Genomic DNA, 22,723 nt, shown 5'->3' with positions numbered 1-22,723 from the left:
ATTTGTGTACTACCCTGCTTTCAGTGCCAGTATTTCCGCTTAAATTATTCTACTATCCTCCTCAGGGTTCTTAGAGAGAGACCCTTCTATACTTGGCATTAGGGTTGATATAAGCGCCAATTCTCACCTATCCTCCTTACAGAAGTCTTCATCCAGACAGCATCTTCTATCTTCATCCATCCAGTGCAGAGCGGGTCCATCTTCAAGACATCCGTCTTGGAGCATCCTCTTCTTATGATCGCCGCTGGAAAATTAAGTTTCCCTTTAAGTGACGTCATCCAAGATGGCATCTCTTACATTCCGATTGGCTGATAGAATTCCATCAGCCAATAGGAATTAAAGGAGAAAAAATCCTATAAGCTGTTGCAATCAGCCAACAGGATTGAGCTTTCATCCTATTGGCTGATTTAATGAGGACTTCTGCCCGCTTGGATGAAGACTTCTGCTGCCTGGATGAGGATGGATGTCTGGTCTTCGAAAACTGTAAGTGGATCGTCGGATGTTAGTGTTTTTTTTAAAGGTTTATTGGGTGGGTTTTATTTTTAGCTTAGGGTTTGGGTAATGTAAAAGAGCTAAATGCCCTTTTAAGGGCAATGCCCATCCAAATGCCCTTTTCAGGGCAATGCTTAGCTTAGGTTTATTTAGATAGGTCTTTATTTGGGGGGTTTGGCAGTTTAGTGTAGGCTAGGTTTTTTTTTATTTGGGGGGGCTTTTTTATTTTGATAGGGCTATTAGATTAGGAGTAAATCATTTTTATTTTTGATAATTTCGTTTTTTATTTTGTGTAATTTAGTGTTTATTTTTTTTGTAATTTAGATAATTGTATTTTATTAATTTAATTTATTTTATTTCATTGTAATGTTAGGTTTTAGTGTAAGGCAGGTTAGGTTTTATTTTACAGGTAAATTTGTATTTATTTTAGCTAGGTAGTTAGTAAATAGTTAATAATTATTTACTATCTAGTCTACCTAGTTAAAATAAATACAAACTTACCTGTGAAATAAAAATAAAACCTAAGATAGCTACAATGTAACTATTAGTTATATTGTAGCTAGCTTAGTTTTTTTTTTTTTTACAGGTATTTAGTTTTAAATAGGAATTATTTAGGTAATATTTGTAAGTTTAATTTAGATTTATTTTACATAGTAACATAGTAGATAAGGTTGAAAAAAAGACTGAAGTCCATCGAGTTCAACCTATACAAATCTAAAATACTTACAAAAAGCTCCAGTTAAGCTTAAATAACCCCATTAAAATGTGACCCATTTAATACTAGCAATCATATCCATGAATTTTGTTAGTATACAGAAACTTATCCAGACTATTTTTAAATGTATCTATGGTATTGGCATTCACTACCTCCTTTGGTAATGAGTTCCACAATTTTATTGCTCTCACAGTGAAAAAACGTTTCCGTTGCAGGAGATTAAATCTCCTTTCCTCCAACCTTAAATTATGACCTCTTGTCAGAAACAATTTTCTTGGAATAAACAGTGCTTCTGCCATCTCTGTATATGGGCCTTGAATATATTTATATAAAGTAATCATGTCACCTCTCAAGCGCCTTTTTTCTAAAGAAAACAGACCCAGTTTGGCTAGCCTCTCCTCATAGGTTAATTTCTCCAATCCCCTTATTAGCTTTGTGGCCCTTCTCTGAACTTTTTCTAGTTCTGCAATATCTTTTTTAGCAATTGGTCCCCAGAACTGCACTCCAAACTCAAGGTGAGGTCTTACCAGGGCTTTATATAATGACAGAATTATGCTTTCCTCCCTTGAATCAATACCTCTTTTAATACATGCTAGTATCTTATTAGCCTTTGAAGCCGCTGCCCTGCATTGTGCACCCATCTTTAGCTTGTTATCTATTACTACTCCCAAATCCCTTTCCTCCTGTGTTTGGCTAAGTCTTGTCCCATTTAAAAAATACGTAGCCTGCTTATTTTTACTTCCAAAATGTAGAACCTTGCATTTTTCCGTATTAAATCTCATTTTCCATTCACTTGCCCATAGTTCTAATTTTAGCAAATCCCTTTGTAAAGACAGTTCGTCCTGCTCTGACCTTATGACCTTACTTAACTTAGTATCATCTGCAAAAATAGAGATGTCGCTATTTAATCCTTGCTCCAAGTCATTTATAAAAATATTAAAAAGAACAGGGCCCAGTACTGATCCCTGGGGGACGCCACTGATTACCTTTGTCCAATCTGAGTATGATCCATTTACTACTACTCGTTGCTCCCTATCTTTTATCCAGTTATTTATCCATGAGCTAACATTTTCAGCTATTCCCAGTCCCTTAATTTTGTGCATTAATCTCTCATGTGGCACTGTATCAAATGCCTTTGCAAAATCTAAGTATATCACATCCACTGATTCCCCTTTATCTATATTTTGACTTACTTCCTCGTAGAATCTAATCAGATTAGTTTGACATGATCTATTTCTCCTAAAGCCATGCTGATTAGAACTCATAATCTTGTTTACACGAATATGCTCATCAATATAATCCCTTATAATCCCTTCAAATATCTTCCCCACTATTGATGTCAAACTAACTGGTCTATAGCTTCCTGGATCATCCCTGCTTCCCTTTTTGAAGAGTGGCACCACATCAGCTTTACGCCAATCCTGGGGTACCATGCCTGAGGATAATGAGTCTTGAAAAATTAAGAGTAAAGGTTTGTCTATAACAGTGCTAAGTTCCCTCAACACCCTTGGGTGTATTCCATCTGGGCCTGGAGTTTTATTTACCTTAATATTTTCCAGTTTTTTCCTGATATCCTCTAAACAAAACCCAGTTAGTGGTATGGACTGGCATGTTCTATTATGTTCAAAAGTATCATTCAATGGTTCTTCTCTTGTGTATACTGAAGAAAAAAACTGGTTTAGTACCTCAGCCTTCTCCCTGTCATTATTTATCATGCTACCCTCCACACATTTTAATGTACCTATATTATCCTTCTTAGATTTTTTGCTATTTATGTACTTAAAGAACCTTTTAGGGTTAGACTTAGAATCCTTAGCAATTCATTTTTCATTTTCAATTTTGGCTAATTTGATTGCTTTTTTGCATGCTTTGTTACATTCCTTATAAATATTGTATGCTGAGTCTGTACTATTTTCTTTTAATAATTTAAATGCCCTACGTTTTTTCCTAATTTCTCTTAACACATTTTTATTTAGCCATAATGGCTTTGTTTTTTTATTTTTACTTTTATAACCATATGGTATGTGTTGATATGTATATTTATTTAACACATTTTTAAATATTATCCATTTATTCTCTGTATTTTTATTAGAAAATACATTGTCCCAATTTATATTATTTAATGATTTCCTTAAATCGTTGAATTTTGCTTTCTTGAAATTAAAAGTCTTAGTTAAGCCTTTAAAACACTGCATTTGAAAATAGATTTCAAATGTGACCATGTTATGATCACTGTTACCCAAATGTTCTTTAACTTCTATGTTTGATATTATATCTGTATTGTTTGATAGCACTAAATCCAATATAGCTTTACTCCTAGTTGGCTCCTCTATTAATTGTGACAAGAAGTTATCCCTGAGAACATTTAAAAATCTATCCCCCTTAGCTGAATTACTAGTTTCATTGGCCCAGTTTATATCAGGGTAGTTAAAATCTCCCATAATTACAGCACTGTTATTAGCAGCCTTACCTATTTGGATAAGTAGTTGAGTTTCCTCCGGGTCACTAATGTTGGGAGGCTTGTAGCATGTTCCTAGTAATATTTTTTTAGGATTTTTCCCCCCACTCTTTATTTCAACCCACAGGGTCTCTACATTGTCACTTGTATCATAAATATCTTCCCTTATTGTAGGTTTAAGGTTAGGTTTAATATACATGCAGATTCCTCCACCCCTTTTATTATTCCTGTCCCTCCTAAATAATGTATACCCCTCTAAGTTAACTGCCCAGTCATGTGAATCATCCCACCAAGTTTCAGTTATACTGATAACATCATAGTCCTCTTCTGCAACTAAGAGCGTCAGCTCCCCCATTTTACCTGTCATGCTTCTTGCATTTGTTGTCATACATTTAATTTTCATGTGCTTTCTGCTGCTACTTGGTGTACTTTCCTCTATACTTTCTAATGTGACATTTCTTAAGTCATCCCTTCCTTGAGATATTAAGGGATTGTCATATTCACAGACTGATCTCTCTGTTCTATTTTGTTCTAACTGACCCTCCCCCCCTTTGCCTAGTTTAAAAGGTTCTCTAAACGTGCTACCATCCTTTCCCCCAACACACCTGCACTTTAATTATATTAAAGTTAGGGGGGTTAGGGTTAGACTTAGGGTTAGGTTTACGTTAGGGTTAGGGTTATGCTTAGGGTTATGATAGGGTTAGGGTTAGCTTTAGGGGTTAATATATTTATTTAGTGTTAGTGATGTTGGAGGCCAGAGGTTTAGGGGTTAATAACTTTTGTATAGTGGCAGAGACATTGGGGCTGCAGATTAGGGGTTAATAACTGTAATGTAGGTGGCGGCGATGTTAAGGGTGACAGATTAGGGGTTAATACAGTAAGTGTATTTAGGTGGTGGCGATGTTAGGGGCAGCAGATTAGGGGTTAATAAGTGTATTTAGGTGGCGGCGATATCGGGAGCAGCAGATTAGGGGTTAATAGTTTTATTTAGGTGGCGGCGATGTTAGGGGCAGCAGATTAGGGGTTAATAACATTATGTAGGTTGCAGCGATGTCAGGGGCAGCAGTTTAGGGGTGTTTAGACATAGTTTTTATGTTAGGGTGTTAGGTTTAAACATAACTTTTTCTTTCCCCAACGGGGCTGCGTTACAGAGCTTTTTTTCCGCGATTGCAGGTGTTAGGCTTTTTTTCTTGGCGGCTCTCCCCATTTATGTCTTTGGGGAAATTGTGCATGAGCACATCAAAGCAGGGTTTTTCAAAACCTGTTATAGCAGCGCTTTTGAGATAACGACGCTTTTGTGGCGCTCGTTAATTTCCCTATAGCGCACAAAACTCGTAATCTAGCTGTTTGTGTTTCATTCATGAAAACTTTCAATAATCAAATCTATTATTGTATTGTAAATGAAAATGCTCCGATTGTACTGTGTGCTCCGGCAGCCCCACCACTAAGTGCATTTTTTCCCCTATGACGTTAATGCTGTTGTCCAATTAGATTTGTGGCATTTTGGCATGTTTGCATTCAGAAAAAAAAAAATGTTTTTTTGAGCATGCATTTGCTAAGTCATGGATTTGCTCAGCCTTCCAGCAAAGCATGCACATTTTCGATTTTCTTAAGAAATCAATGCCCACAGCCCATTAGATATTTAGCTCTGATCGCAATTATAACAGTATCCAATTACCATTAAGCTTTGAGCATATGTGAGTCATAGCAAGCACGTCAGGAGAGCAGGTGGGACTGCTCTCTAATGTGCTGGACACAAACCAGGAACAACAAGGGGGGGGGCAGGGTGAACTGATGCCGCTATTAGATTTATTATTAGAATCAGGCTTCTAAAACTATGTAAATTAGCGTCACTTTAACTATCCTTTTATGCTGTGAAATCTAAATTAGTTGTGTGCCTCATATTTCCTATTATTGCTGACAGCAATATTTATCAGAACTTCTCAGGGTTTGGGTAAGTTTATGAATTTCATCTGTGTCATTGGTCACTATGGGGCATATCTATCAAGCTCTGTATGGGGCTTGATGCTCCGTGTATCTGTCTGGCCTTCAGGCGACATTAATAACAATCGGGTTGATTGACACCCCCTGCTAGCGGCGAATCTGCAGGGGGCGGTATTACACCAGCAGTTCACAAGAACTTCTGTGCAATGATAAATGCCGACAGCGTATGCTGTCGGCATTTATCGATGTGCAGCGGACATGATACACTACATCGTATCATGTCCGCTCGCAAATTAATAAATTGACCCCATAGATCCTTGATTCTTTGCACTACTGAAAAACTTAAGGTATCATAATACTGTGAAAACTTGGTGAGTGTAAAAACAGACATAGAGGCCTATTTATCAAATGTCTGTCAAACCTGATCCGACAGTGCAGCTCAGGTCCGACAGACATCGCTGAAAATTATTAACCTGTTAAAACACAAACAATAATAAATCAAACAAAAAACAATGTGTTAGTGCAAAAAGGATATGTCCAAAAAAGTCAATTGGAGACTAAGGGGCCGATTTACCATCTGTCGGACGGACATGATACGCAGTCGGCATTTAACATTGCACAAGCAGTTCTGGTGAACTGCTTGTGCAATGCTGCCCCCTGCAGATTCGTGGTCAATTGACTGCTAACAGGGGTGTCAATCAACCCGATCGTATCCGATCGGGGTGATTGCTGTCCGCAGCCTCAGAGGCAACAGACTAGTTAAGGAGCAGCGGTCTTAAGACTGCTGCTTCTTAACTCCTGTTTCTGGCGAGCCTGAAGGCTCGCGCGGAAACAGGGTGATTAGGCACAATACGGCCGATAATAAATCGGTCCCTAAGTCCCAACTCCAAATGTGCATAAGTGATCCCAGGGATTGCTTCTCAGTGAAAACAAATGCTGCAGTCGAACTCCAAGGGTTAACCTCAAATAAAACAGATCAGTGCTGCCAATAGTGACACCCCCTGCTAGTGGCTGATTGGCCGTGAATCTGCAGGGGGCGGCATTGCACAAGCAGTTCACTAGAACTGCTTGTTCAATGTTAAATGCCGACAGCGTATACTGTCGGCATTCAGCGATGTCTGTCGGACATGATTCACTGAGCGGATCATGTCGGACAGACATATGATAAATCGGCCCCCTGGAGTTCGACTGCAGCATTTGTTTCCACTGAGAAGATATCCCTGGAATCACTTATGCCCATTTGGAGTTGGGACTTTTTTGGACATATTCTTTTTGCACTAACACATTGTTTTCTGTTTGTTATATTCTCATATGCGCTAACCCAATTGCATATTCTCATATGTTCTTACCCGAACGCATGCTCTCAAGTGTGCTAACCCGACATAAAGAGATCTCTATGTTAAAGCCCTTTGCCTGCCTTTTTTTATAACACCTGAGACCTCATATCTTTGAGCACATAACTTTTGTGTGCAATATTTTTATAGATGGTGTTAATATGAGTGTAACTGTACTCTGTAAAGTATTTTTATGTGTTTTGTGCAACTTTTTATTTTTGCAAAACAGTTAACCTCAGCTCTGAAGTCGCTGTAATCATTCTAGCTTAAATCATGATTGTGCTCACGCGATAATGTTTACTTTCAACTTGTAATAGGAGCACAATTTAACTTGAGTGCAAATGTCTGTGAAAACCCAATATTGATTACGTGAAAACGTTTGCGATCCACTCGTAATCTGGCCCTAAATGCGGAGCCACAAAATGTGTGCTTTTAATTTGTTAGGAATTGAAGACTCCCCCGCTGTTGTTTACTATGTACTCCATTGAAAACACACACAAAATAATTTGTTTTGTATTTCCTATGGTTCGGTTTTTTCTTTATTTTTATATTTCTGAAAACTATAGTTATTTTCTTTTGGTCTGCTGAGAAAACAAGTATGTTTTATGGAGATACCTCACATGACCCTTTCAGGATCGGAGTGTATTAATTGGATTATGTATATGACAGCACTAACCATATGCTTACGCTCTGTACCTGCCTATAGTCACCCAATTTTTGTGAAAGATTTCTGGGTATGTTACTGCCTTCTGTACGTGGGTTTAGTAACCATACGTAACTGTGCACTATATTTCAGACTACTGGTGCATTGTCACACTTGTCTTTCACGTGCGGACCTACTTATTATAACACGTATTCTGTGCATTTAAATCTATTGATTATGTAAATGCAATTTGAGCTTTGATCACAGGGTTTTTTCTTCTATGTATATTTTGACCAAATCAAATAAAAACAAGGAGGAGTGTCAAATAAAAAATAGATAAACAATTAAGATTAATAATAATAATAATAATAATAATAAGCAAAGTTTAAAAAAAGAGGAAGAAGGAAATATCTAGTAATGGGACGAAGAATGAAACAAGATGGCAGCCAAGCAAAAAAAAAACTGCAAATTCCAAATATTGTCAGCAATTACGATGATGAAGTGACACGCTGCCAGAGTGCCAAACAAAATAGGTCACACTGTAGCAAATGTGTATGTTCTCCCATATTTGAATTGGTGTAACAATAAAGATTTTAAGGCTTGGAATCTTCAAGAGTCATTTTGACCAAAGTCCCTCCAATATTGAACCCCTTCAGGACCTAGAGGAAAAAGTTGCCCAAAGTACTTGAGAATATTTAGCATTCTTCCTATTACTACATTTAAACAGAAAAAGCGCCTTGTCTTTTTTTTTTATTTGCCTATCAAAACTATAAATATATATTTTTTTAGTAGACAACCCAAGGTCCCATTTTCATATATTTCATACCACCGTTTCACCACCCATTGCAATCATATTAATTAACTTTTTCAAAAACTTTGAGTTTCTCGCTGAAATTATTTACATACTGCTTGTGCAGTCATAACACAAATGGTTGTAAAAGCTTCACTGGGATCCCGTTTGTTCAGAAATAGCATACATACATGGCGTTGGCATTCATTTTCTAATTGCAGCTGCACAACACACTTCAAATATTCCTGGCAGTGAAGGGGTTAATAAGGTTAGTTTAAGCTGTAGTGTAGATATTACCCTCCCACCTGACACTTCTTATCCCCTGATCTCTCCAACAGCTCTCTTCCCTCCCTCACCTCCTCTGGTCACCACCATCTTAGGTGCTGACAGACAGTCTGCCGGTATTCAGGTTTAAGACTTTTTTTTGTCTTTGTTTTCACTGTAGGGATCCCTTCTCAAGTCTCCTACCTCCATTATCCCTCCCAAACAGCTCTCTAACCCTCCCCTCTCACTAATAGCAGCAGCCATATTAGGTACAGGCAGCTGTCTGCCAGCACCCAGTTTATAGAAATGTAATTATTTCTTAATTAAAAATATTATTTATTAAAAAAAAACTTTTTCTGTAGTATAGTGATCCCCCTTCACCCTCCCATCTCCAAGTGATCATCAATAGGGTCCCCCTTTCCCCCGTTATAACACATTTCTGTTGCAAAGCTGCCCATCCCTCTCCCTCCCTCATCAAATGAATTTTTTGCAGTGTAGGGAACCCTCCCCTTCCTCCCCTCCCTCCCCCTCCTGCAGTGTGCTGCCTTCCCTCCTCCCCTCCCATACCACATGCATCACTGCAAGCCGATACAGACAGTGACACGGATTCTCACTGTCTGTATCGCAATCTGTCTTCATATGGTAAAGGAAGTACAATCCATTCTTCCTTACCATATGAGGGGTTCCTTGAGGACCGTGGTTAAGAAAAATTGCTCTATCTGAATCATGGAAGCATCCCTTAATTATAATATCTATAATGGCTTCTATGTTTATACTGTCTGCTCCCCCTGTAAATCCTGTGGATCAGTTTGTTTCTCTGTTTGAATTTCATTTGTGTTCAATGGTCTATTGAAGTTATCATATAATTAATATTTTTTTTATGCTTAGCTTTGGGTTTAACCGAAACTGCAGTATGGACTGGCTAGCAATATACGATGGACCATCTGGGATATCTCCGCTGCTGGGAAAAATTTGCCTCCCTGGAAACTACACTTTCTATTCTCATACTAATATAATGGGTGTCCAATTCAGAAGTGATGCTTTACCTCAAATAGCTACATGGTTCCGGGCAACATTTACTTCATTACCAAGACCAACTCAACCTCCAGGTATGATATAACAAAAGGAAATACAAAAACGCCAGCAACCAATACCACAGTATTTAACAATATAGTCACAAATACTTATACAGCATTGGCCGAGTGTTGGGTAGAGGTGAAAACTCAGGACTCAGCTTTTGTGCTGTACTTAATCCAACAGTAGAATGTCCATAGGACCATCCAATTGAATCATTCTTTATTAGGCACATATTAAAAAACAATGTGCCTATTAAAGAATGATTACATTTTATGGTGCTCTGGACATTTTAATGTTGGGTTACAGTATTTCACAATAGTATTGATAAAAAAAAGTATTTCAAAATAATGTTTCTAAGTGAGTGAAAAAGCATATTTAGGTAACAAATAGATTTAAAATGTTGTTGTTTAGGAAATTGCAAACAACCACTGTCATTGTCAGATGAATGCAGAGAAAAGTATATTTCTTTCTTAAGACACGGTGAGTCCACGGAATCATCAATTACTGTTGGGAATACCAATCCTGGCCAGCAGGAGGAGGCTTAGAGCACCACAGCAAAGTTGTTAAGTATCACTTTCCTTCCCACAACCCCCAGTCATTCTCTTTGCCTTTGTTGCAAGGAGGAAGTAAAGTTTTCTGGTGTCTGAAGAGATTGGATGTATTCACGTCAATCAAGATTTTATTATTTTAAAAGCCAGAGTAGGTTTGCTCTGATCTTTTCTATCAAGATTGGGCCATACCCCACATTAGTCTCTTCAGCAGGGCAGTGGTGGTTTTAAAGCAGTTAGGAACTTGTGAAGTGGACCTCACTGCATTTTTCTAACATGTTGCTGCCCTTATATAGAAAACCAAAGTAGGTTTACTTTGATCTTTCTTTTTGTCACAGGTCTCTGTGAGGAGTGGCATACTCTCATACCGGGTGAGTCGTCCTCCTGCCGTATGGCTAGAAGTGCAGGTAAGTGCCTTTTCATCTTTTGGGGCTGGGAGACTGGCACTAAAAAGGGTTGAAATCCTCTCTGCAACTTATGTGGGACATATATATCCTTTAGAAGGATATTTTAGGCAGTATGCAGGCACTTTATGGTAACAGGAGACTAGGGGTTAATATAGAATCCCCTGTATTTATATTTGGGCTCATGTGTATCATGTTTAGAGGCTCCTATGGGGATAATGACTCCTCTAACTAATTTTTATTTCATTCCGTTTAAGCTTGTGTAGCTTTTTAATCATGGTCAGTAGCACTGTACGCTTCAATACTTATTAGAGAGGACGCCATTGCGGTGTCTTTTAGAGTCTGCCTTCCTTGTCTGTGGACAGAGTAGTGTGTCTGCGCGCTTCAATTGCGCTCAATGTTGGGGCAAGGAATCTTGCTTTATGTGTTTTTTCAGTGTCTCTTTGCTTATTTAGAGATATCAATAGTAACTTCAGCTGGTTTAATGAAGCACGATGCTAAAAAATGTTCAAGCTTCATTACCATGCTGCTTAAGTGTCCCCGCCTCCTTCACTGTGAAACGGTGCCATGTTAGTTTCTCTTCGGGTCATGTGATCCTACAGCTCAGTATACTCCGGTTGAGAACGGAGTTGTTTTGCCACTTCTCAGTCTGTCTCTGTGAGAAAGAACGTTTTGTTTTTGATTATGTTAATGGGAGCATAAATTATTATTTATTATTTAATATCTCCCTCTCCCTGATACTATTCTATATACTCATATTTAGTATACAATATTCATCTGTCCAGTGTTTGAGAATTATGTTTGGAAACGTTTTTATAAGGAAATTATGGGGAACGTTTTGTTATTGATTAAGACGATTGGGAGCATAAATGATTATTTATTATTTAACATCTCCCTGATGCTATACTATATTCTCATATTTAGTATACAATATTAATCTGTTCTGTGTTTTAGTGTCCCTTTGTCTACTTAAAGTGATAGTTGCATTTAATCTCGCCTCTCAGTTTTTATTTGCAAAAACTCTGTGTGGTTTTAGACACTAATATTGTTTTCTAACATGTTTTAATGTTTTTCGCTGGATCTCTTGAGATAGAGAGAGCGCGTTACTTCTGAGCCAATGTCTCCCAGGAAGATACTGTCTGGGCAATGTCACAGTTTCTCCCTTTTCGTCCCAAGCCTCAAAGGTGTCACCTGCAGTGCCCTGCGGTTCCTCGTTATCTCCTGGAGGAGTTACTTGCATGTAGAATTTGCTGCCCAGGTATCTGTTGGGTACTTGTGGCATTATCTGCTTTTTCTATTCTTAGGGAAAATCGCTGGAGGAACATTAGAGATTCAGTTAGTAAGGTTTCTGTATCGTCTGCTACTGCTCTGGTCACCTTCCTTATAGGTCTGATGAGGAGGATACGCCAGTAAAATCTGAGGGTGAAATCTCAGATTCGGTCAGTATAATTCCTTCCGCCTAGATTACGAGTCTTGCGTTAGCCTTAAAAAGCCGCGTTGAGAGTGCCCAACGCTGCTTTTTAACGCCCACTGGTATTACGAGTCTGGTAGGTACAGGTGTACCGCTCACTTTTTTTCCGCGACTCGGGCATAAAGCAAATCCCCTTACGTCAATTGCGTATCCTATCTTTTCAATGGGATTTTCCTAACGCCGGTATTACGAGTCTTGGAAAAAGTGAGCGGCACACCCTCTCCTGTCAAGACTCCTACCGCATTTAAAAGTCAGTAGTTAAGAGTTTTATGGGCTAATGCCGTAACATAAAACTCTTAACTAAAGTGCTATAAAGTACATTAACAGCCATAAACTACCTATTAACCCCTAAACCGAGCCCCCCCCCACATCGCAAACACTTAACTAACGTTTTTAACCCCTAATCTGCCGACCGGACATCGCCGCCACTTAAATAAATATATTAACCCCTAAACCGCCGCACTCCCGCCTCGCAAACACTAGTTACATTTTATTAATCCCTAATCTGCCATCCCTAACATCGCCGACACCTACCTACATTTATTAACCCCTAATCTGCCGCCCCTATAACTATTTAATAACTTCCTAGTTAAAATAAATACAAATTTACCTGTAAAATAAAACCTAACCTAAGTTACAATTACACCTAACACTACACTATAATTAAATTAATTCCATAAACTAACTACAATTAATTAAAATTAAATTAAATAAACTAAAGTACGAAAAAAAAAAACCACTAAATTACAAAAAATAATAAAATAATTACAAGAATTTTAAACTAATTACACCTAATCTAATCCCCCCTAATAAAATAAAAAAGCCCCCCAAAATAAAAAAAGCCCTACCCTATACTAAATTACAAATAGCCCTTAAAAGGGCCTTTTGCGGGGCATTGCCCCAAAGTAATCAGCTCTTTTACCTGGAAAAAAATACAATACCCCCCCCAATATTAAAACCCACCACCCACACACCCAACCCTACTCTAAATCCCAGCCAATCCCCCCTTAATAAAACCTAACACTAACCCCTTGAAGATCACCCTACCTTCAGAAGTCTGCATGATTAAGGGAATGGCTCCCGAAACGTTGCATTCGTTTGTACCTCAATAAATTTCTAAGTCTTTGTATAACATTTGGTGCTGTGGATTTTTATATTATTGAAATATTGGAGAGGAAAGCAGTCTCCTCTGTACCACTGGTCACCAAAGAACCTAATAAGGAAAAAGGGAATCAAGGTGCTGTTTGTGTGCTGTTTAAGTGCTACTCTAAAACCCACCCAATCCCCCATTAATAAAACCTAACACTTACCCCTTGAAGATCACCCTACCTTGAGACGTCTTCACCCAAGTAATGCTCCAGAAGGCCAGAAGCCAATCGGAATTAAGGTAGGATTGAGCTTGCATTCTATTGGCTGATTGGAACAGCCAATAGAATGCAAGCTCAATCCTATTGGCTGATTGGATCAGCCAATAGGATTTTTTCTACCTTAATTCCGATTGGCTGATAGAATTCTATCAGCCAATCGGAATTGAAGGGACGCCATCTTGGGTGATGTCACTTAAAGGTACCGTTATTTAGTGTTAGTCGTCCGATGGAAGAGGATGCTCCGCGTTGGATGTCTTGAAGATGGACCCGCTCCGGATGGATGAAGATAGAAGATGCCGCCTGGATGAAGACTTCTGCCCGTCTGGAGGTCCTCTTCTGCCCGGATCGGATGAAGACTTCTGCCCGTCTGGAAGTCCTCTTTTGCCCAGATCGGATGAAGACTTCTGGCCGTCTGGAGGATCACTTCTGCCCGCTTGGGTGAAGACGTCTCAAGGTAGGGTGATCTTCAAGGGGTTAGTGTTAGGTTTTATTAAGGGGGGATTGGGTGGGTTTTAGAGTAGGGTTGGGTGTGTGGGTGGTGGGTTTTAATGTTGGGGGGTATTGTTTTGTTTTTTTTACAGGTAAAAGAGCTGATTACTTTGGGACAATGCCCTGCAAAAAGGCCCTTTTAAGGGCTATTTGTAATTTAGTATAGGGTAGGGATTTTTTTTTATTTTGGGGGGCTTTTGTATTTTATTAGGGGTATTAGATTAGGTGTAATTAGTTTAAAAAACTTGTAATTATTTTATTATTTTCTGTAATTTAGTGTTTGTTTTTTTTGTACTTTAGTTTATTTAATTTAATTTTAATTAATTGTAGTTAGTTTATGGAATTAATTTAATTATAGTGCAGTGTTAGGTGTAATTGTAACTTAGGTTAGGTTTTATTTTACAGGTAAATTTGTATTTATTTTAACTAGGAAGTTATTAAATAGTTAATAACTATTTAATGACTATTCTACATAGTTAAAATAAATACAAAGTTGCCTGTAAAATAAAAATAAACCCTAAGATGGCTACATGTAACTATTAGTTATATTGTAGCTAGTTTAGGGTTTATTTTATAGGTAAGTATTTAGTTTTAAATAGGAATAATTTATTTAATTGTAGTAATTTTATTTCGTTTTATTTAAATTATATTTAAGTTAGAGGGGTTAGGGTTAGACTTAGGTTTATGGGTTAATACATTTAGTAAAGTGGCGGCGACGTTGTGGGCAGCAGATTAGGGGTTAATAAATGTATTTATGTTGCGGCGAGATTGGGGGCGGCAGATTAGGTGTTAATAAATATAATGTAGGGTTCGGCGATGTTGGGGGCGACAGATTAGGGGTTCATTAGTATAATGTATGTGGCGGCGGTGTCCGGAGCGGCAGATTAGAGCTTAATAATATAATGCAGGTGTCAGCGATGTCGGGGGCGGCAGATTAGGGGTTAATAAGTGTAATATTAGAGGTGTTAAGACTTGGGGTTCATGTTAGGGTGTTAGGTTTAGACATAAATGTTATTTCCCCATAGGAATCAATGGGGCTGCGTTAGGAGCTGAACGCTGCTTTTTTGCAGGTGTTAGGTTTTTTTTCAGCCCGATATGCCCCATTGATTCCTATGGGGCAATCGTGCACGAGCACGTTTTGTCAGCTCACCGCTACCGTAAGCAACGCTGGTATTGAGGTGAGATGTGGAGCTAAATTTTGCTCTACGCTCACTTTTCTGTGGCTAACGCTGGGTTTGTAAAAACCTGTAATACCAGCATTGTGAGCAGTGAGAATAAAATGCTTGTTAGCACCGCACAGCCAAAAACTCGTAATCTAGCCGTTCATTTGTTGCTGAAGTAGTAACCTTCAGATTTAAGCTTAAACACCTTTGTGTACGGTTAACGGAGGTTTTAGCTATTTGGAGCGACTTTGATATGCCTGTCGTCAATCCTAAAGAATCTTGTAAAATTTGAAATTCTAGATTCTTTGTGGAAGGAGTCTGCTCTGGTGAGGGATTATGGGATTACGGGAGCTAGGTGAAAGTCTCAGACTCGGACAGTATAATTCATTCATCTGCTGCTGAAGTGGTCTACTTCAGATATATGCTTACACCTTGTATACTTTAAAGGAGGTTTTAGTTACTTGGATGACATTGATGCCCTGTCGTTGTCAACCATTAGAAGTTTTGTAAACTTTATCTTTTCTCTGATGTTCTACTATGACTCAGAGAACTTCGATCCCTAAGGAGGGTAGTTGCTCCTTCCGGATCTATGGATAAGAAGCTGGAGAGTTAACTGTTCAATTAGAGCAATGCCTTGTCTTACTAGACTTGCTGTACTATCCGCTGGGCATTGTGGCTGAGACCTGGTCAGCTAAGAAGCCTACCAGGTACAGCCTAGGCTTTTTAGTCCTGCAGTTGCAGGTTCAATATTTTATGTTTCTCCTAATTAACGCTTCTGGTTTTTCCTTTCAAGGATGGGACCTTGTTTGGTCTTGGCCTGGCAGAGTTTTCCTCTGACTTTTAGGGTGGGAAAAGATTTTTTTACCACACGCCAAGAGAGTAAGACTAAATGGAAGGTTTTCCATTTCCTCTTTCTGCAGGGTCAGTCTTGTCTTTTAAAGTCCAATTTAAGATTTCTCCCAGGGACAGAATTTCCATCTAGAGTGTCTGTAATCCAGACTTGTAGAGAGGCATTCCTTGAACTGGGTTCAGGACATTCTTCTCTGGGAGTGATAGTTCCAATCCCAGTCTGGGAACGGAATCTAGGTATTTATCTTTGTCAGGTTCTGACCTTCAAATAGTATCCATTCTCCTTTGGTTCGAGAGGGCCTGTTCATAATGAACATAGACCTGAAGTATGTGTATTTTTTGCTCCCATTATTTGGGATCTTCTCAAGTTTCTGAGTCTTGTCTTCCTAGAAAGACTTTTAGGTCTTGGAGTATTGCTAGGTACTCTTCTGGACAATTTATGATTCAGGTTTCATCCTTCTTTGAGCAAACTCCCTTTCAAGAGATCTTGTCCAATTTTCTTTCCCATGGATGGGAAATTAATCCGGAGAAGAGTTTCCTTGTTTCATCTACAAGGGTGATTAATTGGAGACCTTATAGTTTCTCTATCAAGGAGAAGACTTCTATCAGTGGTCAAATTTTCAAAGATCTATTCTTTTTCCTTTCTCGGCAATTTACTGTCTGGCTAACTGCAAGCTCTTGTGGTCCGGTAAATAGCTTAACCATTTTTGCAACCAGAAGGTTGGGAGTTTGGATCTAGCTGTAGTTGATTTTATCTTCACTTTTCAGTGACTTAATATATGGAGGAATTGGTCTAATGTTATATTGAACATCAATCCCTTTGCTATTTTCCATAGAACAGAGAACATTCTGATCTGTCTCAGAGGATAGATATAGATCAGTCAACAAGAGATTCTCTCCCGTAGTAGTTTCTAGGGAGTATCTGTCTCAGGGTGCATGCTTCAAGAGACATTCCTGGGTGATGTGAACATGGATGCCACTCTGCTGAGCTGGGAAACTGTCTGGGCCTTGTCTTAAGGTGCAGGGATTATGGATCGGAAGTGTCTGCTCTCCTCTTTAACATCTTGGAGTTGAGAGATTCTGCTCTATCTATTTTGCTGCACAATGTCTGGCGGACGTGCCGGATGTACAATCCTTTGTCAGGCCCTGGGCAGAATCAGGTCTGTGTTTAAATCTGTTGCTCCACCTTGGAGCCTTAACCTTGTTCTTAGAGTTTTACATCAGGCTCCGTTTGAGCCTATGCATTCCATAGATATTAAGTTTTTTTTTTTTTTTTTTTTTGTTTCTTACTGCTTTTTCCTCTGTTCGGAGGGTTTATGAATTCTAAGCTTTGCAGTGTGACTCTCATTATCTCATATTTCATGCGGATAAGGCGGTTTCTCCGTACCAAGTTCGGTTTTCTTCTTAAGGTTGTTTCAGGACAGAAATATTAATCTGGAAATTGTTGTTCCTTCTCGCTGTCCTAATCCTTCTTCTCATAAAAGAATGTTTGATGCACAACTTAGACATTGTGCAGACTTTTAAATTCTATCTGCAGGCTACGAAGGTCTTTCGTCAGTCTTCTGTATTGTTGGTTTTTCTAGAAAACTTAAGGGTCTAAAAGCTGCTGCCACTTCTCTTTCTCTCTGGTTGAGAAGTATTATTTGTTTGGCTTATGAGACTGCTGGACTTCAGCCTCCTGAGAGAATTACAGCTCATTCCACTAGGGCTGTTTCTTCTTCTTGGGCCTTCAAGAATGAGGCCTCTGTAGAACAGATTTGTGAGGCTGCGACTTGGTCTTCTTTACACACTTTTTCAAAATTCTATAGATTTCATGCTTTTGCCTTGGCGGAGGCTTCTTTTGGGAGAAAGGTTCTTCAAGCAGTGGTGCCTTCTGTTTAGGTTACCTGTCTTGGCCCTCCCTTATCATCTGTGTCCTCTAGCTTGGGTTTTGATTCCCAACAGTAATTAATGATTCTGTGGACTCACAGTGTCTTAAGAAAGAAAACAAAATTTATGCTTACCTGATAAGTGTATTTATTTCTTGACACGGTGAGTCCACGGCCCTCCCTGTTTTTTCAGACAGTTTTTTTTTATATAAACATCAGGCACCTCTACACCTTGTGTTATTTCCTTTCTCTCCTTTTCCTTCGGTCGAATGACTGGGGGTTGTGGGAAGGAAAGTGATACTTAACAGCTTTTATGTGGTGCTCTTTGCCTCCTCCTGCTGGCCAGGAGTGGTATTCCTAACAGTAATTGATGATTCCGTTGACTCACTGTGTCAAGAAATAAATAAATGTATCAGGTAAGCATAAATTTAGTTTTTTATAGTATATATTTCTAAATTCAGTTTATTTTATTTTGCTCATATTTTTAGAAGCAAAAAGTAAATTAGGGCCACTTTAGATTCTTCAAGGCACATTTTAAATAGGCATAGTATATATATAATCATTCAAGAAATTAAAAAAAATCTCTGTACAAAATAAAATTTAAAAGGCTTTAAGAAACAAGATTTTCAAGATTTTACAAATCTGGAGTAGCCCAAGTACTCTTGTATTGCCACCAATCAGAAACCAGACATAAATGATTTCATGCACTAATCTAAGCACTCACTGGTCTAAATTCACTAAGGGTTCTCTCATGCCTCACCTGCTTCTCCAGACTGTTGAGCAGATGCTAAAAAGTCCAGTTAGTGAATTGTTCCCACACTGTGTAGTACATAGCAACATCATACTAAAGTATGCAGCATGCACTCAACCTCTCCGGCAAAATAGAAAACCAGCTTATTAAAGGTAAATTACAAAAAAAGGCAAAATTAACAGGACGTAAACATAACCTCACTGGCCCCCGCCAAAGCCGGCAACAGGGCCCCTATTTCAACAGTGTCCTTTCTGGCTGTTTGAAATCAACAGAAGCTGAGCCAGCAGCCACATAGGAGCAAGAGGAGCTGTTTCTTTCTGATTGGTCTTTCTCCCTTCCTTTTGTTTAGTCCACACCAGAGAATGTGCACTTCTGCAGCCTTCCTGTACAAATATAGGGGAAGGTTTTTCTGTACAGCTACACTGTGACGGCCATCTTGGAAACCCTGCCACCATATTTTTTTAAATGAAAATTCATACACTTTGCTAACTCTGCAATCTCTGCAGATGTGGGCACAAAGAGAGGCCTGAAATGATGCAGGTGAAGCCCGGACCCCAAAAGACATTCCCATTAGTGAAACTAATACTGATTGCTGGGCCTGATGGGGTCCCTAGAGGTGTGAGCCCAGCCTTGAATGAGATCTGTGTGTAGTTATGACACTGAAAATAAATAACTATGAACATTACCTTTTTTTTTTTTTACACAATGGATAATTTCATTTTTGGTTTAATGTATTTTAATGTGTTCTGCTGTGACATTTGTGGTAAATCCTTTAATCCTTTCCTTTACAGTTAACTGTGGGGATATTCTGACGAAAACTAGTGGCTTCATTGTGTTTCCAAACAATAATCAATCAGTAAATGATGCTAACTGTGTCTGGTTCATCCGCGTTCATGAGAAGTATCAAATTAGACTCTTCATTAGAAGCATAGAGTGAGTAAAATTCAATAAATTTAAAAAAATGATTTATATCTTAAGGGGGACATCAAAGTCAAAATAGGCCATTCCTGATTCAGATATATAGTACAATTAAAAAAAAGGTTTTTTTCCCCTCTTCTATCTTTTTTTCTATTTTATTTTTTTATTTGTTATTTTTTCATTTCACAATATGTTCCAGACATACAATCAGGTACTAACATAGTCAGAACTCTTGCCTAGGTACATCTTCATCCATTACAAAATTAAACAACCTAAACTACTAACAAACTTGGTGCTCTACATTGTTGCTCATGCCACATATGAATAGTTTTACCTTAGCTCTTTACAGTCCTTCTGGAGTGCATAAGCCTGCACCCTCTGGCGTCTCCAGGTTCTATTGCCATGAGACCTTCGCTGGTCATTAACTATACTTAGAAGCTATGCTATTATTATACAATAAAACAAAAGGCGTGTCAACAAAAGTTATCAAGGCTGTTTCATGTCTCTGGGCATGGGGGGGTTCCTGTCTCTGTTAGTGTTATTTTGCCCTTGGGAGGTTGTGGTTACTGTATTGGTGAGGCTAGACATAGGGGGAGGATAAAGATCTTCCCAGATGAATCTAGCCTCTAGAAAGAAGGGCAATTTATTTTGTTTGATGTACCCATATTCCTTTAGACCTACAAGTTCAGCCAATCTGTCTAGCCACATCTCTTTTGTCTGTGATGTTGGCGTTTTCCAGGCCCTAGCGATCAGTGACCTGGTGCTATTAAGTCCAATCTGTACTAGAAGAGATTTTAGCTTGCAAGATATGTTGGGGGTGTCATTTAATAATGCTATTCTAGGGTTTAGGTAAAATGTGTCTCCCACTAACCTCTGAAAGTGTATTTCTATCTCCTTCCACAATGATTTTATTTTGGGACAGTCCCACCATATATGTATTAGGCTACCCGACTCCCCACAACCCCTCCAACATGTTCCCAAGGATTCAAGGTATATAGTGTTCAGTCTTGTTGGTGTTATTTACCAGTGTGATAGAATCTTATATATCTTCTCGAGTATCTGTGGAGATGTGAAGGATTTTTTGTTCTTAGAAATATTTTGCCCCATTCCTTACTGTCTATGTCTATGTGGAGGTCGAGATCCCATTTGGAAGTGTAGGCAGGTAAATGTAGTTTTTTGTTTTCTATTAGCAACTGGCGGGAAACTAATAGTGGACCTTGAATCAATATCCCCTTATCGCACAATCGCTCGAAGGGAGCCAAGGGGCGTAGGAAGTCTTTCTTAAATGGAGAGGTTTGTATAAAATGTTGAAGTTGAGCATATTTAAGCCAGTTAGTGAATCTTCCGTCTGCAATGTTCTCTAATCTGCTTCTGTCCTTTAGTTTCCCATCCTCCATGAACCTGCATAATGGGATTGTGTATCCCCACTCAGTCTCCTAAATCCCCTGTCCAGGCCCCCCACCATTTCTGTGTTTAGGGCTACTGGGAATAGTGGTGATCTGTTCAATGAAATGTGGGGATTGATAGTTTTTATCTTCTCCCATTCTTTAAATAGGTGTTTGTGTATGTCTAGGTAGTTGAATTGTTTTGGCCTTAGATCGGGGGGAACCCAGCACAATGCTCGTACAAAGGGGGCCTGTAAAATGTGGGAGTCGATAGACACCCAGGCTTTGTGTACACTCGAACCATGCCAGTCCAAAATTCTCTGTAGAGTCACTGCGTGGTAGTATTCTTCTATCTTAGGTAATCCCAAGCCTCCCAAAATTGCGGGTTTGTATACTCTTCTTTCTTTCTAACGAATAAATAATAGACAGATTAGACATTGTTATATATAGAGTGTTTTTGTTTTATTATGCAGTAATAATTGATATTTGATCAATCATTAATGAATGATCTCTTTAAAACTTTTTTTCTTATTTATTTTGTATTCTGATGGAGTTTCTCTATTTTTTCTGTATTCAGAAAATGTGAAAACTTTAAAAGAAAATATTAAAAGAAAAAAGAAAAAGTTAATTTATTTTATTATCAATAATGTACTTATTTCTTGTGGTTAAATTGGTTGAAACTTAGCTCCTTTACATGAGGAACGTGGATTTCCAAGAACATGTCCGAATAATGGAACTTTAATTTGTACTTGTAATGTACAAGATTGGAACAGAATGGGAAAAAGTAATAATTTCAAATGTTATAGACTGTAAATTACAGATTAGTGTTGAGTAAACAGACACCCATTTATTGTTGTGTGTGCAGACATTGTTCCCACACAGGGAACCTGTCTCCACATCTTCCAGCCCTCTGAAGCAGCATCTTCTGCTGGAATTTAACTTTGGACAATCAAAGCTCATGTACCTCTATAGGGCTTGTCAGCTGTAGAGGGTGAAAGTTAAATCTTGCAAAAGAAATTGCATTGAAAGCTGCCACCATTAAGCCCACTACCTCCATGCAACCGAAGGATGAGACAGAGTCTATAACTTCCCACAAGCCCTCTGCAACTTTGTCCTGCACTGCTCCATGAGAGATAGAAGCATTGTCACAGAATCTTTGAATACTGCTAGGTAGGAAACTTTAGTCCAAGGAGATAAAGAGCTCTTGGGAACTGTGTATCTCATTTAGGGGTTTTCACTTATTTACGGAGAGACACTTCTTTCACAGTATTGGTCTCAGTAGATTAAGCTGATAGTTTCTCTCCAGAGTTTTTAAGAATCACCCCCTATATTATTATATGGTGTTGATTCATTAAATTTATCTAAACTCTTCATAATTTATTGAATCAGCAGTACTAAATAACACTAAAACTATTAAAGCTGGAGAGGATAATGAATCAGCTTAGAAAATAATTGCCTATTGTGTAGAATTTAGATGGTGTACAAACACTGCAGCATACTTAAGTATGCACTCTAGCTTCTCAGTGGGAGTGGTCAAAGCATGATTTGAACATTAAATTGGAGCAAAATAACAGGCAAAATAAAAAAAAGGAATATTAAACATTTTGGGCCTGATTGCAAGTGGAGCGGTATTTAACGTTCCCTCTCACTCGCTAACTAGAAGTAAGTTTTTTGTGTGCACCGGGTATTGCTCGTATTACTAGTTGAAAGTAAAACATTTTGGCTTGAGCGCTAAGGCAATGCAGGCAAAAAGCCAAACTTAGGATATCATGCGCGCAATAAAGTAATCCCCA

General features: G+C 38.5%; 1 protein-coding gene across 1 annotated transcript in view; it reads left to right on the top strand.

Annotated features, from left to right (window-relative positions):
• The first annotated feature begins 9,397 nt into the window (after nt 1-9,397).
• LOC128640501 (deleted in malignant brain tumors 1 protein-like) overlaps nt 9,398-22,723 on the top strand; it is a 37,161-nt gene continuing 23,835 nt past the window's right edge. Inside the window, exons 1-6 of the mRNA XM_053692979.1 lie at nt 9,398-9,447; nt 9,529-9,749; nt 10,604-10,672; nt 15,806-15,866; nt 19,134-19,243; nt 19,419-19,560. Coding sequence (XP_053548954.1) covers nt 9,398-9,447; nt 9,529-9,749; nt 10,604-10,672; nt 15,806-15,866; nt 19,134-19,243; nt 19,419-19,560 — 653 coding nt within the window. The remainder of the gene's footprint in view (nt 9,448-9,528; nt 9,750-10,603; nt 10,673-15,805; nt 15,867-19,133; nt 19,244-19,418; nt 19,561-22,723) is intronic.

This window comes from Bombina bombina, chromosome 9 (assembly GCF_027579735.1).
Source record: "Bombina bombina isolate aBomBom1 chromosome 9, aBomBom1.pri, whole genome shotgun sequence".
Taxonomy (NCBI): Eukaryota; Metazoa; Chordata; class Amphibia; order Anura; family Bombinatoridae; genus Bombina; species Bombina bombina.
Note: the sequence above shows the minus strand (reverse complement) of the source record. Positions and strands in the feature narration are given on the sequence as shown.